The 19,566-nt window shown below is 42.3% G+C and overlaps 1 protein-coding gene across 45 annotated transcripts in view; it reads left to right on the top strand.

Annotated features, from left to right (window-relative positions):
- The window catches only part of NSD1 (nuclear receptor binding SET domain protein 1), a 159,397-nt gene that overhangs the window by 72,482 nt on the left and 67,349 nt on the right, over positions 1-19,566 (top strand). For 43 of the 45 annotated variants that reach the window (XM_054251898.2, XM_035290628.3, XM_054251897.2 and 40 more), the window contains 2 exons: positions 837-1,009; positions 7,245-9,804. In XM_054251898.2, coding sequence (XP_054107873.1) covers positions 837-1,009; positions 7,245-9,804 — 2,733 coding nt within the window. Of the gene's footprint in view, positions 1-836; positions 1,010-7,244; positions 9,805-12,039; positions 12,147-19,566 lie in introns of all 45 variants that reach the window. The other 2 variants (XM_078364659.1, XM_078364657.1) reach the window with 2 other exon arrangements.

Below are 19,566 nucleotides of genomic sequence, written 5' to 3'. Positions count from 1 at the left end.
TGTTTCCTCCCCTGCCACCACCACCTACCAAGACAGAGTTCTGCTCTGTTGCCCAGGCTGGAGTGCAATAGTGCAATCTCCGTCACTGCACCCTTGCCTCCTGAGTTCAAGTGATTCTCGTGCCTCAGTCTCTTGAGTAGCTGGGATTACAGGCATGTGCCACCACATCCGGCTACTTTTTGTATTTTTAGTTGATCCGCCTACCTCAGCCTCCCAATGTGCTGGCATTCACTTTCTCTGCAAAACCAATGTTTGACTATGCACTTATAGTAAGTTATTTAACTTACTATATTTAAAATATTGAAACCATACCAAGTATTTGGGGGTGTGGTTGTGTGGAGGAATGCATGCAAAGCACCTTGTGTGGTGCTTCTATCTGAGTAGCTACACTACCCAGATCATACCTGTTGCTTTACTGAAACATTTCTTCCTCTTCATATTTTAGCGTAGTATTTTTCACATTTTCTTGGTTATTTGTTCTTTTTCATATTTTTTGTTGCTGTGGGCCTATTAAAAATACGTCTTCTGTGTTTTTGAAATAATGAAATTATAGACTGATGGTAAAAGAAACTTACCTGTCTACTATCTTAATTTCTTCTTTGTAGCTAGTTTATATTTAGCTGGTTTTGCAGCTATATCACGTCATCAGACTAGACTGTTGAATCTTTCATAACCTCCTATGTATTGACACATATTGAACACTTAAAATTTTCCTCGTATAATCTACTCTAGATCGTAGTGGGCATGTTAGTTTTTTGCAAACAGTCTTCTTTGACAACAGTGATGAGAAGTAATTTCTTTGATCTAATGATACTGGTTCTCTTACCCTTATTTAGTTTCCAACCGGAGGCCCTATCGGCAGTACTATGTGGAGGCTTTTGGAGATCCTTCTGAGAGAGCCTGGGTGGCTGGAAAAGCAATCGTCATGTTTGAAGGCAGACATCAATTTGAAGAGCTACCTGTCCTTAGGAGAAGAGGGAAACAGAAAGAAAAAGGATATAGGCATAAGGTAGGAAATGAAAAACGCCTTTTATTGAGTGGCAGAAACAAGTAAGACAAGGAAAGAAAATGACCTCTTATTTATTTTTAAGACAGGTCTTGCTCTGTTGCCCAGGTTGGAGTGCAGTGGCACAATCTTGGCTCACTGCAACCTTTGCCTCCTGGGTTCAAGCATTCATGTGCCTCAACCTCCTGAGTACCTGGGATTGTAAGGGAGAATCACCACCCCCAGCTAATTTTTGTGTTTTTAGTAGTGACAGGATTTCACCATGATGACCAGGTAGGTCTTCAACTCCTGAGCTCAAGCAGTCTGCTGCCTCAGCCTCCTTAAGTGCTGGGATTACAGGTGTGAACCACTGTGGCCTGGCCTTTTAAAAATTATCTTCTCAGGAGTTGGCAGAGAAGAGGCAGGGAAGAAAGAAGCATTATATTTTTGAAATGTAGGCCGGACACGGTGGCTCACGCCTGTAATCCCAGCACTTTGGGAGGCCGAGGTGGGTGGATCACGAGGTCAAGAGATCAAGACCATCCTGCTCAACATGGTGAAACCCCGTCTCTACTAAAAATACAAAAAATTAGCTGGGCATGGTGGCACGTGCCTGTAATCCCAGCTACTCAGGAGGCTGAGGCAGGAGAATTGCTTGAACCCAGGAGGCGGAGGTTGCGGTGAGCTGAGATCATGCCATTGCACCCCAGCCTGGGTAACGAGAGCGAAACTCCGTCTCAAAAAAAAAAAAGAAATTTTAAGTTGCGTTCCTTTGGTAGTAGAGTATCTGTGAGAAAATAGCTAGGGAGCACGTGCAGGTGTTTTTTTGTTTTGTTTTGTTTCTTCTTTTTTCCCCCTCCACAGTGGGCTGGGCCTAGCTTGTAATATATTTATACTCAATTTATTGAGAAATTATTTTGACCAACTTTATTGTGTCAGTCACTCACAGTAGTGAAAATCATGACATGGCATGACCAGTCTTTTGTTTTCTTTCATGCATGAAGAAAGTGATCATTAAAATGAAATATTCTGCTTCTTGCCTTTTGGATTAATTATTTCTGTTAATGAGAACAATTAAGTTTTTTTCTGTTGTTTGTTTGTTTTTGGAGATGGAGTCTCACTCTGTCACCCAGGCTGAAGTGCAGTGGCATACTCTTGGCTCACTGCAACTTCTGCTTCCCAGGTTCAAGCCATTCTGGTACCTCAGCCTCCCAACTAGTTGGGATTACAGGTGCCTGCCACCACTGTGGCTAATTTTTGTATTTTTAGCAGAGACAGGGTTTTGCCATATTGGCTAGGCTGGTCTTGAACTCATGTCCTCAGGTGATTCACCCGCCTCAGCCTCCCAAAGTGTTGGGATTACAGGTGTGAGCCACCACATCTGCCAAAAGCAATAAGGTGTTGTTTTTTTTTTTTTGAGATGGAGTTTCGCTGTTGTTACCCAGACTGGAGGGCAATGGCACGATCTCGGCTCACCGCAGCCTCCACCTTCTGGGTTCAAGCAATTCTCCTGCCTCAGCCTCCCGAGTAGCTGGGACTACAGGCGTGTACCACCATGCCCAGCTAATTTTTGTATTTTTAGTAGAGATGGGGTTTCACCTGGTTGCCCAGGATGGTCTCGATCTCTTGATGTCGTGATCCACCTGCCTCGGCCTCCCAAAGTGCTGGGATTATAGGCGTGAGCCACCATGCCCGGCCAGGTTTTTAATAATTTTCTTTTTAATGTTTCTCAGTGCTTTAGTCTGAAGTTTCTGTTCTAGTTATATTTTAACCATCAATATTGTGGCTTTGGTTCTTTTGCTTGATGTTTTGATTTTGATAAAAATAGCTGAGAAAAATACCAGCTTATTTTCTTTAAGTACTCTTTTTTTCTCCAGTTTTTTTATTATGTTAAAATATACATAATATAAAAATTACTATCTTAAGCACTTTTAAGTGTACAGTTAATTAGTTTTAAATACATTCATAATGGTGTACAAACATCTTACAATTATTTTTATCTTGTAAATCTGAAACTCTTTTACCTGTTAAACAGTAATTCCCCATTTGTCCTTCTCCCATCTCCTGTCACCACCATTCTGCTGTTGGTCTCTGTGATTTATTTAATTATATTCAATTTATTCTCTTATATTCAATTCTAGAAGGAGACATAATAATTCTTAGGTGTTTATACTCCCCTGGGTCTAAATACTTTTATTTATTTATTTATTATTATTATTCTTTGATACGGGGTTTCACTATGTTGTTCATGCTAGAGTACTGTGGCACAGTCATTTTTCACTGCAGCTATAACCTCCCAGTCTCGAGCCATTCTCCTGTCTCGGCCTCCCGTGTATCTGTGACTACAGGCATGTACCATTACAGTGGCTAAGTTTTATTTATTTATTTAGAGACAGAGTTTTGCTCTTGTTGCCCAGGCTGGAGTGCAGCGGTGAGATCTTGGCTCATCACGCAACCTCCACCTCCTGGATTCAAGCAATTCTCCTGCCTCAGCCTCCCAAGTAGCTGGGATTACTGGCATACGCTACCACACCCAGCTAATTTGTATTTTTAGTAGAGATGGGATTTCTCTATGTTGGTCAGGCTAGATTCAAACTCCTGACCTCTGGTGATTGGTCCACCTTGGCCTCCCAAAGTGCTGGGATTACAGATATGAGCCACCACACCTGGCAGTTTTATTTTTTAATTTATGATTATATTTTAACTGAGTCATGCTCTGTCACCCAGGCTGGAATATACTGATACATTCTTGGCTCACTGCAACCTCTGTCTCCTGGGTTCAAGTGATTCTCATGCCTCAGCCTCCCAAATACCTGAGATTACAGACGTATGCTACGACACCTGGCTAATTTTTGTATTTTTAGTAGAGATGGGGTTTAACCCTTTTGGCCAGGCTGGTCTCAAACTTATGACTCAAGTGATACATCTGCCTCGGTTTCCCAAAGTGCTGGGATTACAGGTGTGAGAACCACTGTATCCCTCCCCCAAATTTTCATTTTCCTTTTTTTTTTTTTGGTAGAATGACAAGGTCTTGACCTATTGCCCAGGCTGGTCTTGAACTGCTGGACTTGAACATTGCCAAAGTGATGGGATTACAGGCATGAGATACCATGCTGACAATACTTGTAGACTATTTTTAAAAATCATAATTAGGATAATTTAGAATTCATATTTAGGTTCTGCCACTTACAACTTGAGTTATCAACGACTTGGTGTCTTCTTCTCTAAAGCTAGTATAGTAACTTATACCTTATATAACTGTTGTAAGCATTAGAAATAAGTATAAAATATTTAATATGACATAGGATTGATGCTTTAGAAACAGTTAGTATGTGTTATTAGGATGAAGGAAGTTAAGGGCTTCCTTTCTGATATTTCAGCTGGTTGCTGATAGGGATGTGTCAGAGTATTCTTGTCAAGCCTTTAGGTATGTAGAGTTACTAATCTTTTCAGAGGTGTTTATTGGGACTCTCAGGTTCTGGAAAATTGATTCACTCTGGTCTCAGTCAGGAACATTTATGTGTTTCTGTGTTTAAAACACACATACACACCCCACAGATTGTCAGGTTGATGGTGCTTTTATAAGAGGAGGCTGCTCTCTAGTTACCCTAATTTTTGTTTTGTTTTGTTTTTGAGATGGTGTCTCACCACTGCTGGAGTGCAGTGGCACTCTACTGCAACCTCTGTCTTCCGGGTTTAAGCAATCCTCCTGCCTCAGCCTCCCAAGTAGCTGGGGTTACAGGCATGAGCCACCTTGTCCAGCTAATTTTTGTACACCATGTTAGCCAGGCTGGTCTTGAACTCCTGACTGACCTCAGGTGATACCCCCTCCCCGCCCCAACACACACACCTTGGTGGCCTGCCAAAGTGCTGGGATTGCAGGCGTGAGCCACTGTGCCCAGACTTGTTACCCCATTTATTTATTTAAAAAAAAATTTTTTTCCCCTAGAGACCGGGTTTCCCTGTGTTTTCCAGGCTGGACTGAAGGGATCCTCCTGCCTCAGTCTCCCAAAGTGTTGAGATTAAAGGCGTGAGCCACTGCACCCAGACTTTTATTGATTTATTTTATTTTTAACAATTTGTGATAGGATCATGCTCTGTCACGCAGACTGGAGTGCAGTGGCACGAGTTTGGCTCACTGCATTCTTTACTTCCTGGGCTCAAATGATCCTCCTACCTCAGCCTACCAAGTAGCTGGGACCATACACATGTACCGCCATGCATGGCTGTGTGTGTGTGTGTGTGTGTGTGTGTGTGTGTGTGTGTGTGTGTATGTGTATGTGTGTGTTTTGAAATGGAGTCTTCCTCTATCACCCAGGCTGGAGTGTAGTGGCATGATCTAGGCTCACTGCAACCTCCGCCTCCTGGGTTCAAGCAATTCTCTAAGCCTCCCGAGTAGCTGGGATTATAGGTGTATGCCACTGTGCCCAGCTAATTTTTGTATTTTTTAGTAGAAATGGGGTTTCACCATCTTGGCCAGGCTGATCTTGAACTTCTGACCTCATAATCTACCCACCTCAGCCTCCCAAAGTGCTGAGATTACAGGTGTGAGCCACCGTGCCCGGCTGTGTATATGTATTTTTAGTAGAAATGGGGTCTCATCCTGTTACCCAGTTTGGTCTTGAACTCCAGAGTTCATGTGATCTACCTGCCTCAGCCTTTCAAAATGCTGAGAGTACACCCATGAGCCACCATTCCGGGCAATGACCTTAATTTTTACATGCTCTGCAGAACATCTCCTTCACAAATATTATGTTATTTGTGAACACTACATGGTAGTTAGAATCTTGACTAATACCTATTGTGTAGAGTTAAGGAAGAAAATAAGAGTCTGAAAAATTAGGTGTATTTAAAGAGCCTTAATGTTCTTAAGCTACGAGGTATCAATGAAAGATAATGTAATACCCACTGTGTCAGTATAATAGCTCTAGATTCCATAATGATGCCTAGGAGATGGCTTGGTTATAATCCAGGTTATGCTGAACATTTACAGTTGAGTCTTGATTACCCAGGTGCCTTGTGATAACTGGAATTTCAAATTTCTAGTTTGAAATTTGGGGGGCAGATCTGACCTACTCATTCTTTTTGTCCTGTTTTTTTTGTTGTTGTTGTTTTCTATATTCATCTTCTATGATCTTTTGCTTTCTTTTCTTCTTTTTTCTTTCTTTCTTTTTTTTTTTTTTTTTTTTTTTACGAGACAGAGTCTTGCTCTGTCACCCAGGCTGGAGTGCAGTGGCGTGATCTCAGCTCACTGCAACCTCCACTTCCTGGAGTCTCATGTTTTAGCTTCCCTACTTTCTTTTTTATGCAACTGAGCATATCTGTGATGTTCATACTCCTCAATTAATTCATTCTTTGAGATGGAGTCTCACTCTTTCCTCCATGCTGGGGTACAATGGTGCGACCTCTACCTCCCAAGTTTTTAGTGATTCTCCTGCCTCAGCCTCCCCAGTAGCTGAGAGTATAAGTGTCTGCTACCACGCCCGGCTAATTCTTGTATTTTTAGTAGAGATGGGGTTTTGTGATATTGGCCAGACTTGTCTTGAACCTCATGTGATCCACCCTCCTCAGCCTCCCAAAGTGCTGAGATTACAGGTGTGAGTCATGCACCCAGCCAAGTATTCCTTAGTTTAGAAATAGAATGCTACCAGCTTTAGTCTATATTCTTCTTTGTGCTTGTAAATACAGGCAGGGTGGAGTGTTTGTGAGATCAGTCCTTACTCTAATGACATAATCTTATTGGTAGAAGTATTGTTGGGGAAGCTCCATTAGGGTGATTCAGATGCTGCTTGAGCTCAGGTGCTAAGTACCTGGCTAGTTCCATAAAGGTAGCAAGTCCAACAGGTTTGTAAAAGCTTCTGATTTCAGGCTGGGCATGGGGTGGGGGTGGGGGGGCGCTGGCTCATGCCTGTAATCCCAGCACTTTGGGAGGATAGGCAGGCAGATCACTTGAGGTCAGGAGTTCAAGATCAGCCTGACCAACATGGTGAAACCCGACTTTACTGAAAATATAAAAAATTAGCTGGGTGTGGTGGCAGGTGCCTGTAATCCCAGCTACTTGGGAGGCTGAGGCAGGAGAATCACTTGAACCCAGGAGGCAGAGGTTATGGTGAGCCAAGATTGTGCCATTGTACTCCAGCCTGGGCAACAGAGCAAGACTCCATCTCAGGGGGGAAAAAAAAAGCTTCTGATTTCATCTCCATTTTCTCCCATCCATTTCTTTGGTAAGTGATAATTCTTTTTCTCCTTTACATTTAAGGTTCCTCAGAAAATTTTGAGTAAATGGGAAGCCAGTGTTGGACTTGCTGAACAGTATGATGTTCCCAAGGGGTCAAAGAACCGAAAATGTATTCCTGGTTCAATTAAGTTGGACAGTGAGGAAGATATGCCATTTGAGGACTGCACAAATGATCCTGAGTCAGAACATGACCTGTTGCTTAATGGCTGCTTGAAATCACTGGCTTTTGATTCTGAACATTCTGCAGATGAGAAGGAAAAGCCTTGTGCTAAATCTCGAGCCAGAAAGAGCTCTGATAATCCAAAAAGGACTAGTGTGAAAAAGGGCCACATACAATTTGAAACCCGTAAAGATGAACGAAGGGGAAAGATCCCAGAGAACCTTGGCCTAAACTTTCTCTCTGGGGATGTATCTGATACGCAGGCCTCTAATGAACTTTCCAGGATAGCAAATAGCCTCACAGGGTCCAACACCGCACCAGGAGGTTTTCTGTTTTCTTCCTGTGGAAAAAACACTGCAAAGAAAGAATTTGAGACTTCAAATGGTGATTCTTTATTGGGCTTGCCTGAAGGTGCTTTGATCTCAAAGTGTTCTCGAGAGAAGAATAAACCCCAACGAAGCCTGATGTGTGGCTCAAAAGTGAAGCTCTGCTATATTGGAGCAGGTGATGAAGAAAAGCGAAGTGATTCCATTAGTATTTGTACCACTTCTGATGATGGAAGCAGTGACCTGGATCCCATAGAACACAGTTCAGAGTCTGATAACAGTGTCCTTGAAATTACAGATGCTTTTGATAGAACAGAGAACATGTTATCTATGCAGAAAAATGAAAAGATAAAGTATTCTAGGTTTGCTGCCACAAACACTAGGGTAAAAACAAAACAGAAGCCTCTCATTAATAACTCACATACAGACCACTTAATGAATTGTACTAAGAGTGCAGAGCCTGGAACTGAGATGTCTCAGGTTAATCTTGCTGATCTGAAGGCATCTACTCTTGTTCACAAACCCCAGTCAGATTTTACAAATGGTGATCTGGCTCCAAAATTCAACATGTCATCAAACATATCCAGTGAGAACTTGCTAATAAAGGGTGGGGCAGCAAATCAAGCTCTATTACATTCGAAAAGCAAACAGCCCAAGTTCCGAAGTATAAAGTGCAAACACAAAGAAAATCCAGTTATGGTAGAATCCTCAGTTATAAATAAAGAGTGCAGTTTAAAATGCTGCTCTTCTGATAACAAAGGCTCTCCTTTGGCCAGCATTTCTAAAAGTGGAAAAGTGGATGGTCTAAAACTACTGAACAATATGCATGAGAAAACCAGGGATTCAAATGTTATAGAAACAGCAGTGGTGAATCATGTTTTATCCGAGTTGAAGGAACTCTCTTACAGATCCTTAGGTGAGGATGTCAGTGACTCTGGAACATCAAAGCCATCAAAACCATTACTTTTCTCTTCTGCTTCTAGTCAGAATCACATACCTATTGAACCGGACTACAAATTCAGTACCTTGCTAATGATGTTGAAAGATATGCATGATAGTAAGACAAAGGAGCAGCAGTTGATGACTGCTCAAAACCTGGTCCCTTACCGGAGTCCTGGTCATGGGGAATGTTCTGCTAATAGTCCTGTAGGAGCCTCTAAGGTTTTGGTTTCAGGAGGCTCCACACACAATTCAGAGAAAAAGGGAGATTGCACTCAGAACTCAGCCAATCCTAGCCCTAGTGGGGGTGACTCTGCACTCTCTGGGGAATTGTCTGCTTCCCTACCTGGCTTAGTGTCTGACAGAAGAGATCTCCCTACTTCTGGCAAAAGTCGTTCAAACTGTGTTACTAGGCGCAACTGTGGACGGTCAAAGCCTTCATCCAAATTGCGAGATGCTTTTTCAGCCAAAATGGGAAAGAACGCAGTGAACCGTAAAGCCTTAAAGACAGAGCGCAAAAGAAAACTGAATCAGCTTCCAAGTGTGACTCTTGATGCTGCACTGCAGGGAGACCGAGAACATGGAGGTTCATTGAGAGGTGGAATGGAAGATTGTAGTAAAGAGGAACCCCTTCAAATAATGGACCATTTAACAAGTGAAGATGGTGACCGTTTTTCTGATGTGCATTTTGATAACAACATTAAACAGTCTGATCCTGATAAAATTTCTGAAAAAGGACCCTCATTTGAAAACGGAAAAGGCCCAGAGCTTGACTCTGAAATGAACAGTGAGAATGATGAACTCAGTGGTGTAAATCAAGTGGTGCCTAAAAAGCGGTGGCAGCGTTTAAACCAAAGGCGCACCAAACCTCGTAAGCGCATAAACAGATTTAAAGAGAAAGAAAACTCTGAGTGTGCCTTTGGGGTCTTACTTCCTAGTGACCCTGTGCAGGAGGGGCGGAGTGAATTTCCAGAGCATAGAACTCCTTCAGCAAACATACTTGAGGAACCTCTGACAGATCAAAATCATGCTGACTGCTTAGATTCAGTTCGGCCACGATTGAATGTTTGTGATAAATCCAGTGCCAGCATTGGTGACATGGAAAAGGAGCCAGGAATTCCCAGTTTGACACCACAAGCTGAGCTCCCTGAACCAGGTAAGGACATGTGACTGTGATAAAAAAGAAATTGGATAAAGTGCTGATAAATGTTGCCCTTCTGAAATTGGTCTGTTGTAATGGTAAAGTGAAGTATAAACTGGGAGGGAAAAATCATCACTTTAATGAAGAAAGAGTTATATGTAGGAAGGTCTGAATTTTGAAGATGAGATTTCCATATGTTTTCAAAAGTTGAGCTTTAGTAGAAGCCCTTTTCCCCAACCTTTTCAAGTAAATCTCTATAACATTTTTGCTCCTGTTCCCCATTTCTTTCTTCTGTTTTTAAAAAATATCTTATTTTTGAGACAGGGTCTTGCTGTGTTGCCCAGGCTGGTCTGAAACTCCTGGATTCACACCATCTGCCAGCCTTTGCCTCTCAAAGTACTGGAATTACAGGCATGAGCCACCATGCCTGACCTGTTCACCTTTTAAAATCTCCAAGCTTTTTGGGACTTAATATGTAATTGCAAGTAATTGAGAGGCTCTGATCCTAAGATTTAAATCCAGTTGTTAGGTTATAGAAAGCAAATAGACTGGCCGGGCGCGGTGGCTTGCGCCTGTAATCCCAGCACTTTGGGAGGCCAAGACAGGTGGATCAAGCTCAGGAGATTGAGGCCATCCTGGCTAACACAGTGAAACCCCATCTCTATCAAGAATACAAAAAATTAGCTGGGCATGGTGGTGCCGCCTGTAGTCCTAGCTACTTGGGAGGCTTAGGCAGGAGAATCCCTTGAACCCAGGAGGTAGAGGTTGTAGTGAGCTGAGATCGTGCAACTGCACTCTAGCCTGGGCGACAGCGAGAGACTCCGTCTCAAAAAAAAAAAAAAAAAAAGACTATTGGACGTTAGGTTTTCTTTTCTTATATTTAGGTGCTCCCCACCATACTGGGTAATTTTTGTATTTTTAGTAGAGATGAGGTTTTGCCATGTTGGCCAGGATGGTCTCAAACTCCTGACCTCAAGTGATTTGCTTGCCAAAAGTGCTGGGATTATAGGCATGAGTCACTGCACCCGGCTGGATGTTAGGTTTCTTAGACCACTACTTAAGATAGGTCCTTCTGTTGTGTAGACAATTTAATGAACCACATGTGCTTTAGAAAAAAATGCAAGTATTCTATAGTACTTATTTGAAGGCCTTAGGTGTCTTAAATCTCTACTGGAATGAGGACTATGGACAACTAAAAATACCAGAAGTACCAAAGTATAATATCTAGTGGCAGCTGGAAAACGGAAATTGGGGTAAAGCAATGTGTGTGTGTACACTTTTTTTTATAGCAATTATCTGTTAATATAAGATTCTCAGTTGGGTGTGGTGGGTCACATCTGTAATCCCAGCACTTTGGGAGGCCGAGGCAGGCGGATCACAAGGTCAGGAGTTCGAGACCAGCCTGTCCAATATGGTGAAACCCTGTCTCTACATAAAATACAAAAAAATTAGCCGGGTGTGGTGGCGGGCACCTGTAGTCCTAGCTACTTGGGAGGCTGAGGCAGGAGAATTGCTTGAACCCAGGAGGTGGAAGTTGCAGTGAGCTGATTTCACGCCCCTGCACTCCAGCCTGGGCAACAGAGCAAGACTCCGTCTCAAAAAAACCAAACCAAAACAAAAAACAAACAAAAAGATTCTCAAAATTGTGTATCATAATAGAATTTTTTTCTTGCAGCTTTATTGAAATAAAATTCTCATATCATAAAATTCACTTTTTAAAGTTTTTAATTGAGTGGTTTGTGGTATAGTCACAAGAATTATGCAACCATCCATGCAATCAATTGTGGAATATTTGCATCATCCCAGACAGAAACACTGAACTCTTTATCAATCTGCCTTCAGTTTTTACCAATCTGTAGAGTTGTCTGTTGTGTATATTTCTTAGAAATTAAATCATACAATATGTGATCCTTTTGAGTCTGGTTTCCCTTAGTTTAATGTTTTCTAGAGTCATCCCTGTTGTAGCATGTATCAGTTCTTCATGTCTTTTTCTAAAATTACAGTTAAAAAGCATGTAACATAAATTTACTTTTTTTTTTTTGAGACAAGGTCTGGCTCTATTGCCCAGGCTAGAGTGAAATTTACTCTTTTGTAGTATTTAAGTCCTGGCACTGTGGCTGATGCCTGTAATTCCAGCTGGTAAACTTTTTTTACAGTACCAGATAGTAAATATTTTAGGCTTTATAAGTCATAAGATCTCTGTCACCTAATAGATGTATCCAGTACAGAATTTCTCACTTTAATTTCTAGTCTTTTGTGCTGTATGCTGGTTTCCTTGTGGGCTGCAAGGAAACAGAGAACTGGAAGACTGAGGCCTAGTCTGAGAAGTTACTCTAGGAGAAAGGCAAACCCCGAAGGTATGGAAGGAGTGGAAACAGCAATTATAAGAGGAAACGTGTCTGGGCATGGTGGCTCACACCTGTCATCTCCTAGGCCTAGGGAATTGGATCACCTGAGGTCAGGAGTTTGAGACCCACCTGCCCAACATGGTAAAACCCATCTCTACTAAAAATACAAAAATTAGCTGGGTGTGGTGGCACATGCCTGTAGTCCCAGCTACTTGGGGGACTGAGGGACAAGAATCACTTGAACCCAGGAAGTGGAGGTTGCAGTGTTCCAAGATTGGGCCACTGCACTCTAGTCTGGGCAACAGAGTGAGACTCCTTCTCAAAAAAAAAAGAGGAAACGCAACAAAACTTAGCCTATGGGACCTGCCAAGAAGAAGACAAAGGAGAGACTATCTAGGATTGAGATCCAATTTGTGTGAGGTGGATAGTGATGGAGGGGGTTAAGGAGCATGATTTTGATAATGCAAGGACCTGTTTTAATGGGGAGTTCATGGGGAGTTTTGAGAGACTTTGGAATTATGACCTTGCTACCTCAATAATTAATTTGATGGGTTTATGTAAGTCACCACCTGGCCCCTATTTTGAGACAGGGTTTTGTTCTGTTGTCCCAGCGGAGTGCAGTGGCACAGTCCTAGCTAATTGCATTCTCAAGCTCCTGGGCTTACGTGATCCTCCCACTTCAGTCTCCCAAAATAGCTGGGACTACAGGCGCATGCCACCACCATACAGACTATTTTTGAATTTTTTGTAGGAATGGGGTCTCACCATGTTCCCCAGGCTTTTATTGAACTCTTGGGTTCAAATAATCCTCTTTCCTGTGCATCTGAAAGTACTTGGATTACAGGTATGGGCCACTTTGCCTAGCTGTTTGCACCGTTACTTTGAAGAAAAATGTTATGCTTCGGTATTTTGATCATAAAACGTGACAGGATTTTTTTTTTTTTTTTTTGAGCCGGAGTCTTGCTCTGTCTCCAGGCTGGAGTACAGTGGCACAATCTTCACTGACTGCAACGTTCGTCTCCTGGGTTCAAGCGATTCCCCTGCCTCAGCCTTCTCAGTAGCTGGGCCTATAGGCATGCACCACCACGCCTGGCTAATGTTTTATATTTTAGTAGAGACAGGGTTTCACCATGGCCAGGATGGTCTTGATCTTCTGACTTCAGCCTCCCAAAGTGCTGGGATTACAGGCATGAGCCACCGTGCCTGGTCTTTTTTTTTTTTAAAAAAACACTGAGTCTCAGACAGTCACTCAGGCTAGAGTTCAGTGGCACGATCTCAGCTCCCTACAACCTCTGCCTTCAGGGTTCACGCAGTTCTGCCTCAGCCTCCTGAGTAGGTGAGACTACAGGTGTGTGCTACTATGCGTTGCTGATTTTTGTATTTTTAGTATAGGTGGGGTTTCACCATGTTGGCCAGGCTGATCTTGAACTCCTGCCCTCAGGTAGTCTGTCCACCTTGGCTTTCCAAAGTGCTGGGATTACAGGCGTAAGCCACGGCGCCCAATGTGTGACAAGAATTTTTTTAAAGGACGTACCCAAAATTCCATTTTTAATCTTTTAATTTTTTTATTTTCTGTTGATCCATAAAGTAATTGCATATATATTAAATATACATGTATATTAAATTTTATTCTCCTGTCTTTTGCCGTATACTGACATACATGACATACACTTATGTTATTGAGATAATGACATATAATCAATTATATACATTGTTATTATTATTTTATTTTTACAGATAGGGTTTTGGTGTGTCATCCAGGCTGGAGTGTTTTGGCACTGTCTTGGCTCACTGTAGCCCCTATCTCCTGGGCTGAAGACATCCTCCTGCTTCAGTCTCCCATGTAGCTGGGACCACACATATGTGTCACCACAGGCAGCTATTTTTTTTTAATTTTATGTTTTTAGAGGCACAGTCTCACTTTGTTGCCCAGGCTGTTATTGATCTCCTGGGCTGAACCATTTGCTCACCTTGCCCTCCCATGCCTTTTATATTTTTGGATAATTCTGTTCAGAGGTATAGTTCTCAGTTTTCTTGCATGAGACAATCATTTAACTGTATGATACTAAATTGATGATATGTTTGTAAAGTGGTTTTGAAAATCATGTGGTAGTGCTGATTACATAATATTCTGTTGAAATATCTTTCTGATAGTCTATATAATCCAGAGATACGTTGTTTAAAATGCAGGTTGAGCATTCCTAATCCGAAAACCCAAAATGCTCCAAAATCAAAATCTTTTTGAATATTGACATAATACCACAAGTGGAAAATTCCACACTTGACCTCATGCAGTGGGTCAATCAGAACATAGGAACACAGCCCAATTGATTCAGTGTCCCCAAGGGAAGAACTATCCTTCCAGCCCCCTTCCAGCCCCCTTCAACTTAGATATATATTTTTTGTGCAAGCCCAGATTTTCCCATGCAATTATATCTATAAAAAGTGATAAAATGGCACACGTGGAGGCTGGATCCACCAACAGAAAGTTTTCCAAAATACTCCACATGGGGCAAAAGCCTCCATGCGTTATGCATTGTGTTTTTAAATGAAGAACATTTTTTTTTGGTTTTCTGCTTTGTGGTATAAAGATTTTGTTGAACTTGTCAGAAAGCCTACATATATCCCCACGGATAAGAGTAATAAGAAAAGAGGAATGGCCAGGCGCGGTGGCTCAAGCCTTTAATTCCAGCACTTTGGGAGGCTGAGGCGGGTGGATCACAAGGTCAGGAGATTGAGACCATCCTGGTCAACATGGTGAAACCCCGTCTCTACTAAAAATACAAAAAAATTAGCTGGGCATGGTGGCGCATGCCTGTAATCCCAGCTACTCAGGAGGCTGAGGCAGGAGAATTGCCTGAACCCAGGAGGCGGAGGTTGTGGTGAGCCGAAATCGCGCCATTGCACTCCAACCTGGGTAACAAGAGCGAAACTCCGTCTCAAAAAAAAAAAGAAAAGAGGAATAATTTATGTATAGTGAAGAAAGTAAGTCAGGCTCTTGGAGAAACTAGACAGTGGTATAAGTGTGAAATATTTTATAGATGAGTATAGGGTTAGATTGACTACCATATATGACCTGAAGAAATAGAAGGATAACTGTTAATGTTCTATGCTGAAAGTGATTAACAGAAGTTAATGAAATACAGATAAACACTACATGAAGCCAATAATGAAGATCTCCATTGCGTAATGAGAGTGGATCCATCAGCAATGCAGTGAACACATGCAACTTACTGTGTACCAATCATAAAATAAAGATATATCACAATGAACTGAAAATTTGAAGGAACTGAATATTCAACAGGCTGGTTGCAGAAATTTCTGAAAAGTCATGACATTAATATTTTGAATATTGTGGTAATAGTGCTGGGCGCAGTGGCTTATTCCTGTAATCCCAGCACTTTGGGAGGCCGAGGTGGGTGGATCACCTGAGGTCAGGAGACCAGCTTGGCCAACATGGTGAAACCCCGTTTCTACTAAAAATACAAAAAAGTAGCTGGGCATGGTGGCATGTGCCTGTGATTGAAGCTGTTCGGGAGGCTGAGGCAGGAGAATCAGTTGGACCCAGGAGGCGGAGGTTGTAGTGAGCCAAGATCACACCATTGCATTCCAGCCTGGGCAACAAGAGGGAAAACTCTGTCTCAAAAAAAGATTTGTGGTGATAAAGCATCTGCTGATCTTGAAGCAGCAGAGATTCATTGGTGATTTTGCTGAGGTTATTGCTAATGAAAGTCTGACACCAGAACAGTATATAATAATGCTAGTGAAAGCTGGCTGTCGTGGCTCGCCACTCTAATCCCAGCACTTTGGGAGACTTGAGGCAGGTGGATCACCTCAGGTCGGGAGTTCAAGACCATCCTGACCAACATGGGAAAAATCTTGTCTATACTAAAAATACAAAAATCAGCTGGGTGTGGTGGCGCATGCATGTAATCCAGCTACTTGGGAGGCTGAGGCAGGAGAATCGCTTGAACCCAGGAGGCGGAGGTTGTGGTGAGCTGAGATTGCGCTATTGCATTCCAGCCTGGGTAACAAGAATAAAACTCCATGTCAAAAAATAAATAAAAGAAAATAAATAAAGCTAGTGAGAAACATCATTGTTTTGGTGTTACTGTCTGAGAAGGATGCTGCCTACAGTTGATGAGACAGCCCCTATAGGAATTCAGGATGACTAGGACAGAATAACTGTTCTGGGATGTGCTAATTAAGCAGGCATGTGTAAGTGTAAACTTGCTATGATAGGCAAAAACTTGTGTTCTCACTGTTAATTATTTCAAGGCTTGAAATTTTTTTTTCTTTTTTTTGGAGATAGTCTCACTGTGTTACCTTGGCTTGAGTGCAGCGGCACAATCACAGCTCACAGAAGCCTTGATCTTTCAGACTCAAGCATTCCTTCCTGGTAGCTGGGACTATAGCTGTATGCTACTACACTGGGCTAGTTTTTTTAAATTTTGGGAGACATGGAGTCTCACTATGTTACCTAGGCTGGTATCAAACTCCTGGGCTCAAGTGATCTTCCTGCGTTGGCTTCCCTAAGTGCTAGGATTACTGGTGTGAGCCACTCCATCCAGGTCCAAGGGACGATTTTTTTTGTTTTGAGTCTGGCTCTGTCACCCAACCTGGAGTTCAGTGGCTTGATCTTGGCTCACTGCAACCCCCGCCTCCTGGGTTCAAATGATTCTTGTGCCTCGGTGTCTGGAGTAGGTTGCATTGCAGGCGCGAGTCACCATGCCCAGCTATATATATTTTTTGTATTTTTAGTAGAGACAGGCTTTTGCCATGTTGGCCAAGCTGGTCTCGAACTCCTGAGCCACTGCACCTGGCCCAAAGGCGTGAATTTTTTTTTTTACCAGTCTTTTATTATGCTAACAGAAAAGTATGGATCTTTAGGGACATCTTTTCTAATTGGTTTCACAAAAATAAAGCAGTAGTTGGTGCTCATTTCAGGGAAGCTGGACTGGATGATGACTGTTCCTCCTTGCAAACTGTTCTGCTCATCCCACAGCTGAAATTTTATCAAAAATAATGTCTATGCCATGGACTTTCCCTCAAGTGTGACTTCATTAACTCTATCATGTGACCAGGGAATCCCTAGATTGATGAAGAGTAAATATAAAAACACTTCCTTGAATAATATTGGTTGCAGTTGTCAATAGATGTATTGGTATGGAAGGTTTTCAAAAGGAGTGAAGGATGCCATATATGCTGTTTTCAGTGCCTGGAACACAGTGACTAAAGGTACAGCTGTGCGTGCCTGGCACAGCTTCCGACCTTCAAGTATGTTCACTGATGATAATGAATAAGGTGATGATTTTGTTGACTTCTTCAGTAAAGTGAGAAAAATATGTAACGTGCAGAAAATGTACCTTCAGTTTGTCAGTAAGCTAGAAGAAGTGGGTAACAAGAAAGCCTTTAATATCGACAGTGCGGCTCCAGTTTTTTTTTTTCACCCATGGCGATAGAACTGACAGCAATCTGAATCAGGGTGATTGTGACAATGGAGATGACGTTAACACTGCAGAAAAAGTACCTATAGATGACATGGCTAATGTATGTGATGGGCTTATTGAAGGACGAGAGCAGTGTTCATTCATAATAGAAAAAGAAATCATGTCAGTTTATAAATTGAGAGCCTTGAGCCAGGTGCAGTGGCTCACGCCTGTAATCCCAGCACTTTGGGAGGCCGAGGTGGGCAGATTACTTGAGGTCAGGAGTTGGAGAACAGCCTGTCCAACATGCTGACATGTTATAGGTGTGGTGGCGGGCAACTATAATCCCAGCTACTCAGGAGGCTGAGGCAGGAGAATTACTTGAGAATCACTTGATCTGGGGAGGCAGAGGTCACAGTAAACTGAGATCACTGCACTCCAGCGTGGGTGACAGAGTCAGACTCCATTTCTAAATGAATGAATAAATGAATGAATGAATGAAACCCTGCTAGGCAATGCTTGTTGTTAATGAGAGGGCTCTAGAGGAATTGTTTTTAAAAACCATTTCACAGAATGCCTCTTTATTCCTAGAGGACTCTCTGGTTCCTCAACTGCTTCTGATGATGTTTCTTTTTACCTTATAAAATAAAACAGTATACAGTAACGTTTTAATCAAAACACAGCATCATAGTTGGAGACATAAAGCCCCACATTGTTATTACTGTTTTTATCAGCTGATACAGGTATTCTAATGATTCTAATGATGCTAATGTGCTGCTTACTACCCTCAACACGTTACTTTTTCACTGTGTTAATGGTATGTCATGTTTTTACAGTTAAGTACTTATGTGGTGTAAGTAGTGTAAGAAAACAGGGCCGGGTGCGGTGGCTCACGCCTGTAATCCCAGCACTTTGGGAGTCCAAGGCAGGTGGATCATGAGGTCAAGAGATTGAGACCATCTTGGTCAACATGGTGAAACCCCATCTCTACTAAAAATACAAAAAATTAGCTGGGCGTGGTGGCGCGTGCCTGTAATCCCAGCTTCTCAGGAGGCTGAGGCAGGAGAATTGCCTGAACCCAGGTGGTGGAGGTTGCAGTGAGCCGAGATCACGCCATTGCACTCCAGCCTGGGTAACAAGAGCGAAACTCCCGTCTCAAAAAAAAAAAAGAAAGAAAAGGAAAAAGAAAACGTTTGCCTATCAGTAGCATATAAATTCAGAGGCAGGAATGTTGGTAATGCCAAACAACCACAGATATTCCACATGAGTGATTGAGATCATGAGACTTATGTTTTCTTATGGTTCACTATACACAAACTTTGTATAATGTAGAAAATAAATATTTTGTAAAATTACCTTTAAGGTATGTGTATAAGATGTCTATGATACTGAGTTTGGTGTTTCAACTTGGGTCTAATCCCCAAAATAACTTACTGTGTATATACACATGTTCCAAAATATGAAAAATTTTGAGTCACTTCTGATTCCAAGCATTTCAGATAAGACATACTTAGCCTGTAACTCAAGATATATTTTACTTGTTTACCTGACCTAGCTACTATAGTTTTGTTAGGTATATATTAGCTTTATATGTACAGGTGTCAGTGAATGTAAGACCTGGCTTTAGTAGGGCATAGTGGCTCATGCTGTAATCCCAGCACTTTGGGAGGCCGAGGCAGGCGGACTGCCTGAGGTTGGGAATTCGAGACCAGCCTGACCAACATGGAGAAACCTTGTCTCTACAAAAAATACAAAATTAGCCAGGCGTGGTGGCATATTCCTGTAATCCCCACTACTGGGGAGGTTGAGACAGGAGAATTGCTTGATCTGGGGAGGCGGAGGTTGTGAGCTGAGATTTTGCCATTGCGCTCCAGCCTGGGCAACAAGAGCAAAACTGCGAGTCAAAAAAAAAAAGGCCGGATACAGTGGCTCGAGCCTGTAATCCCAGCACTTTGGGAGGCCGAGGTGGGTGGATCACGAGGTCAAGAGATCGAGAGCAT

The sequence above is a fragment of the Callithrix jacchus genome, chromosome 2, assembly GCF_049354715.1.
Source record: "Callithrix jacchus isolate 240 chromosome 2, calJac240_pri, whole genome shotgun sequence".
NCBI lineage: Eukaryota > Metazoa > Chordata > Mammalia > Primates > Cebidae > Callithrix > Callithrix jacchus.
The sequence above is the reverse complement of the archived record's forward strand: the minus strand, read 5'-3'. Positions and strand labels throughout refer to the sequence as shown.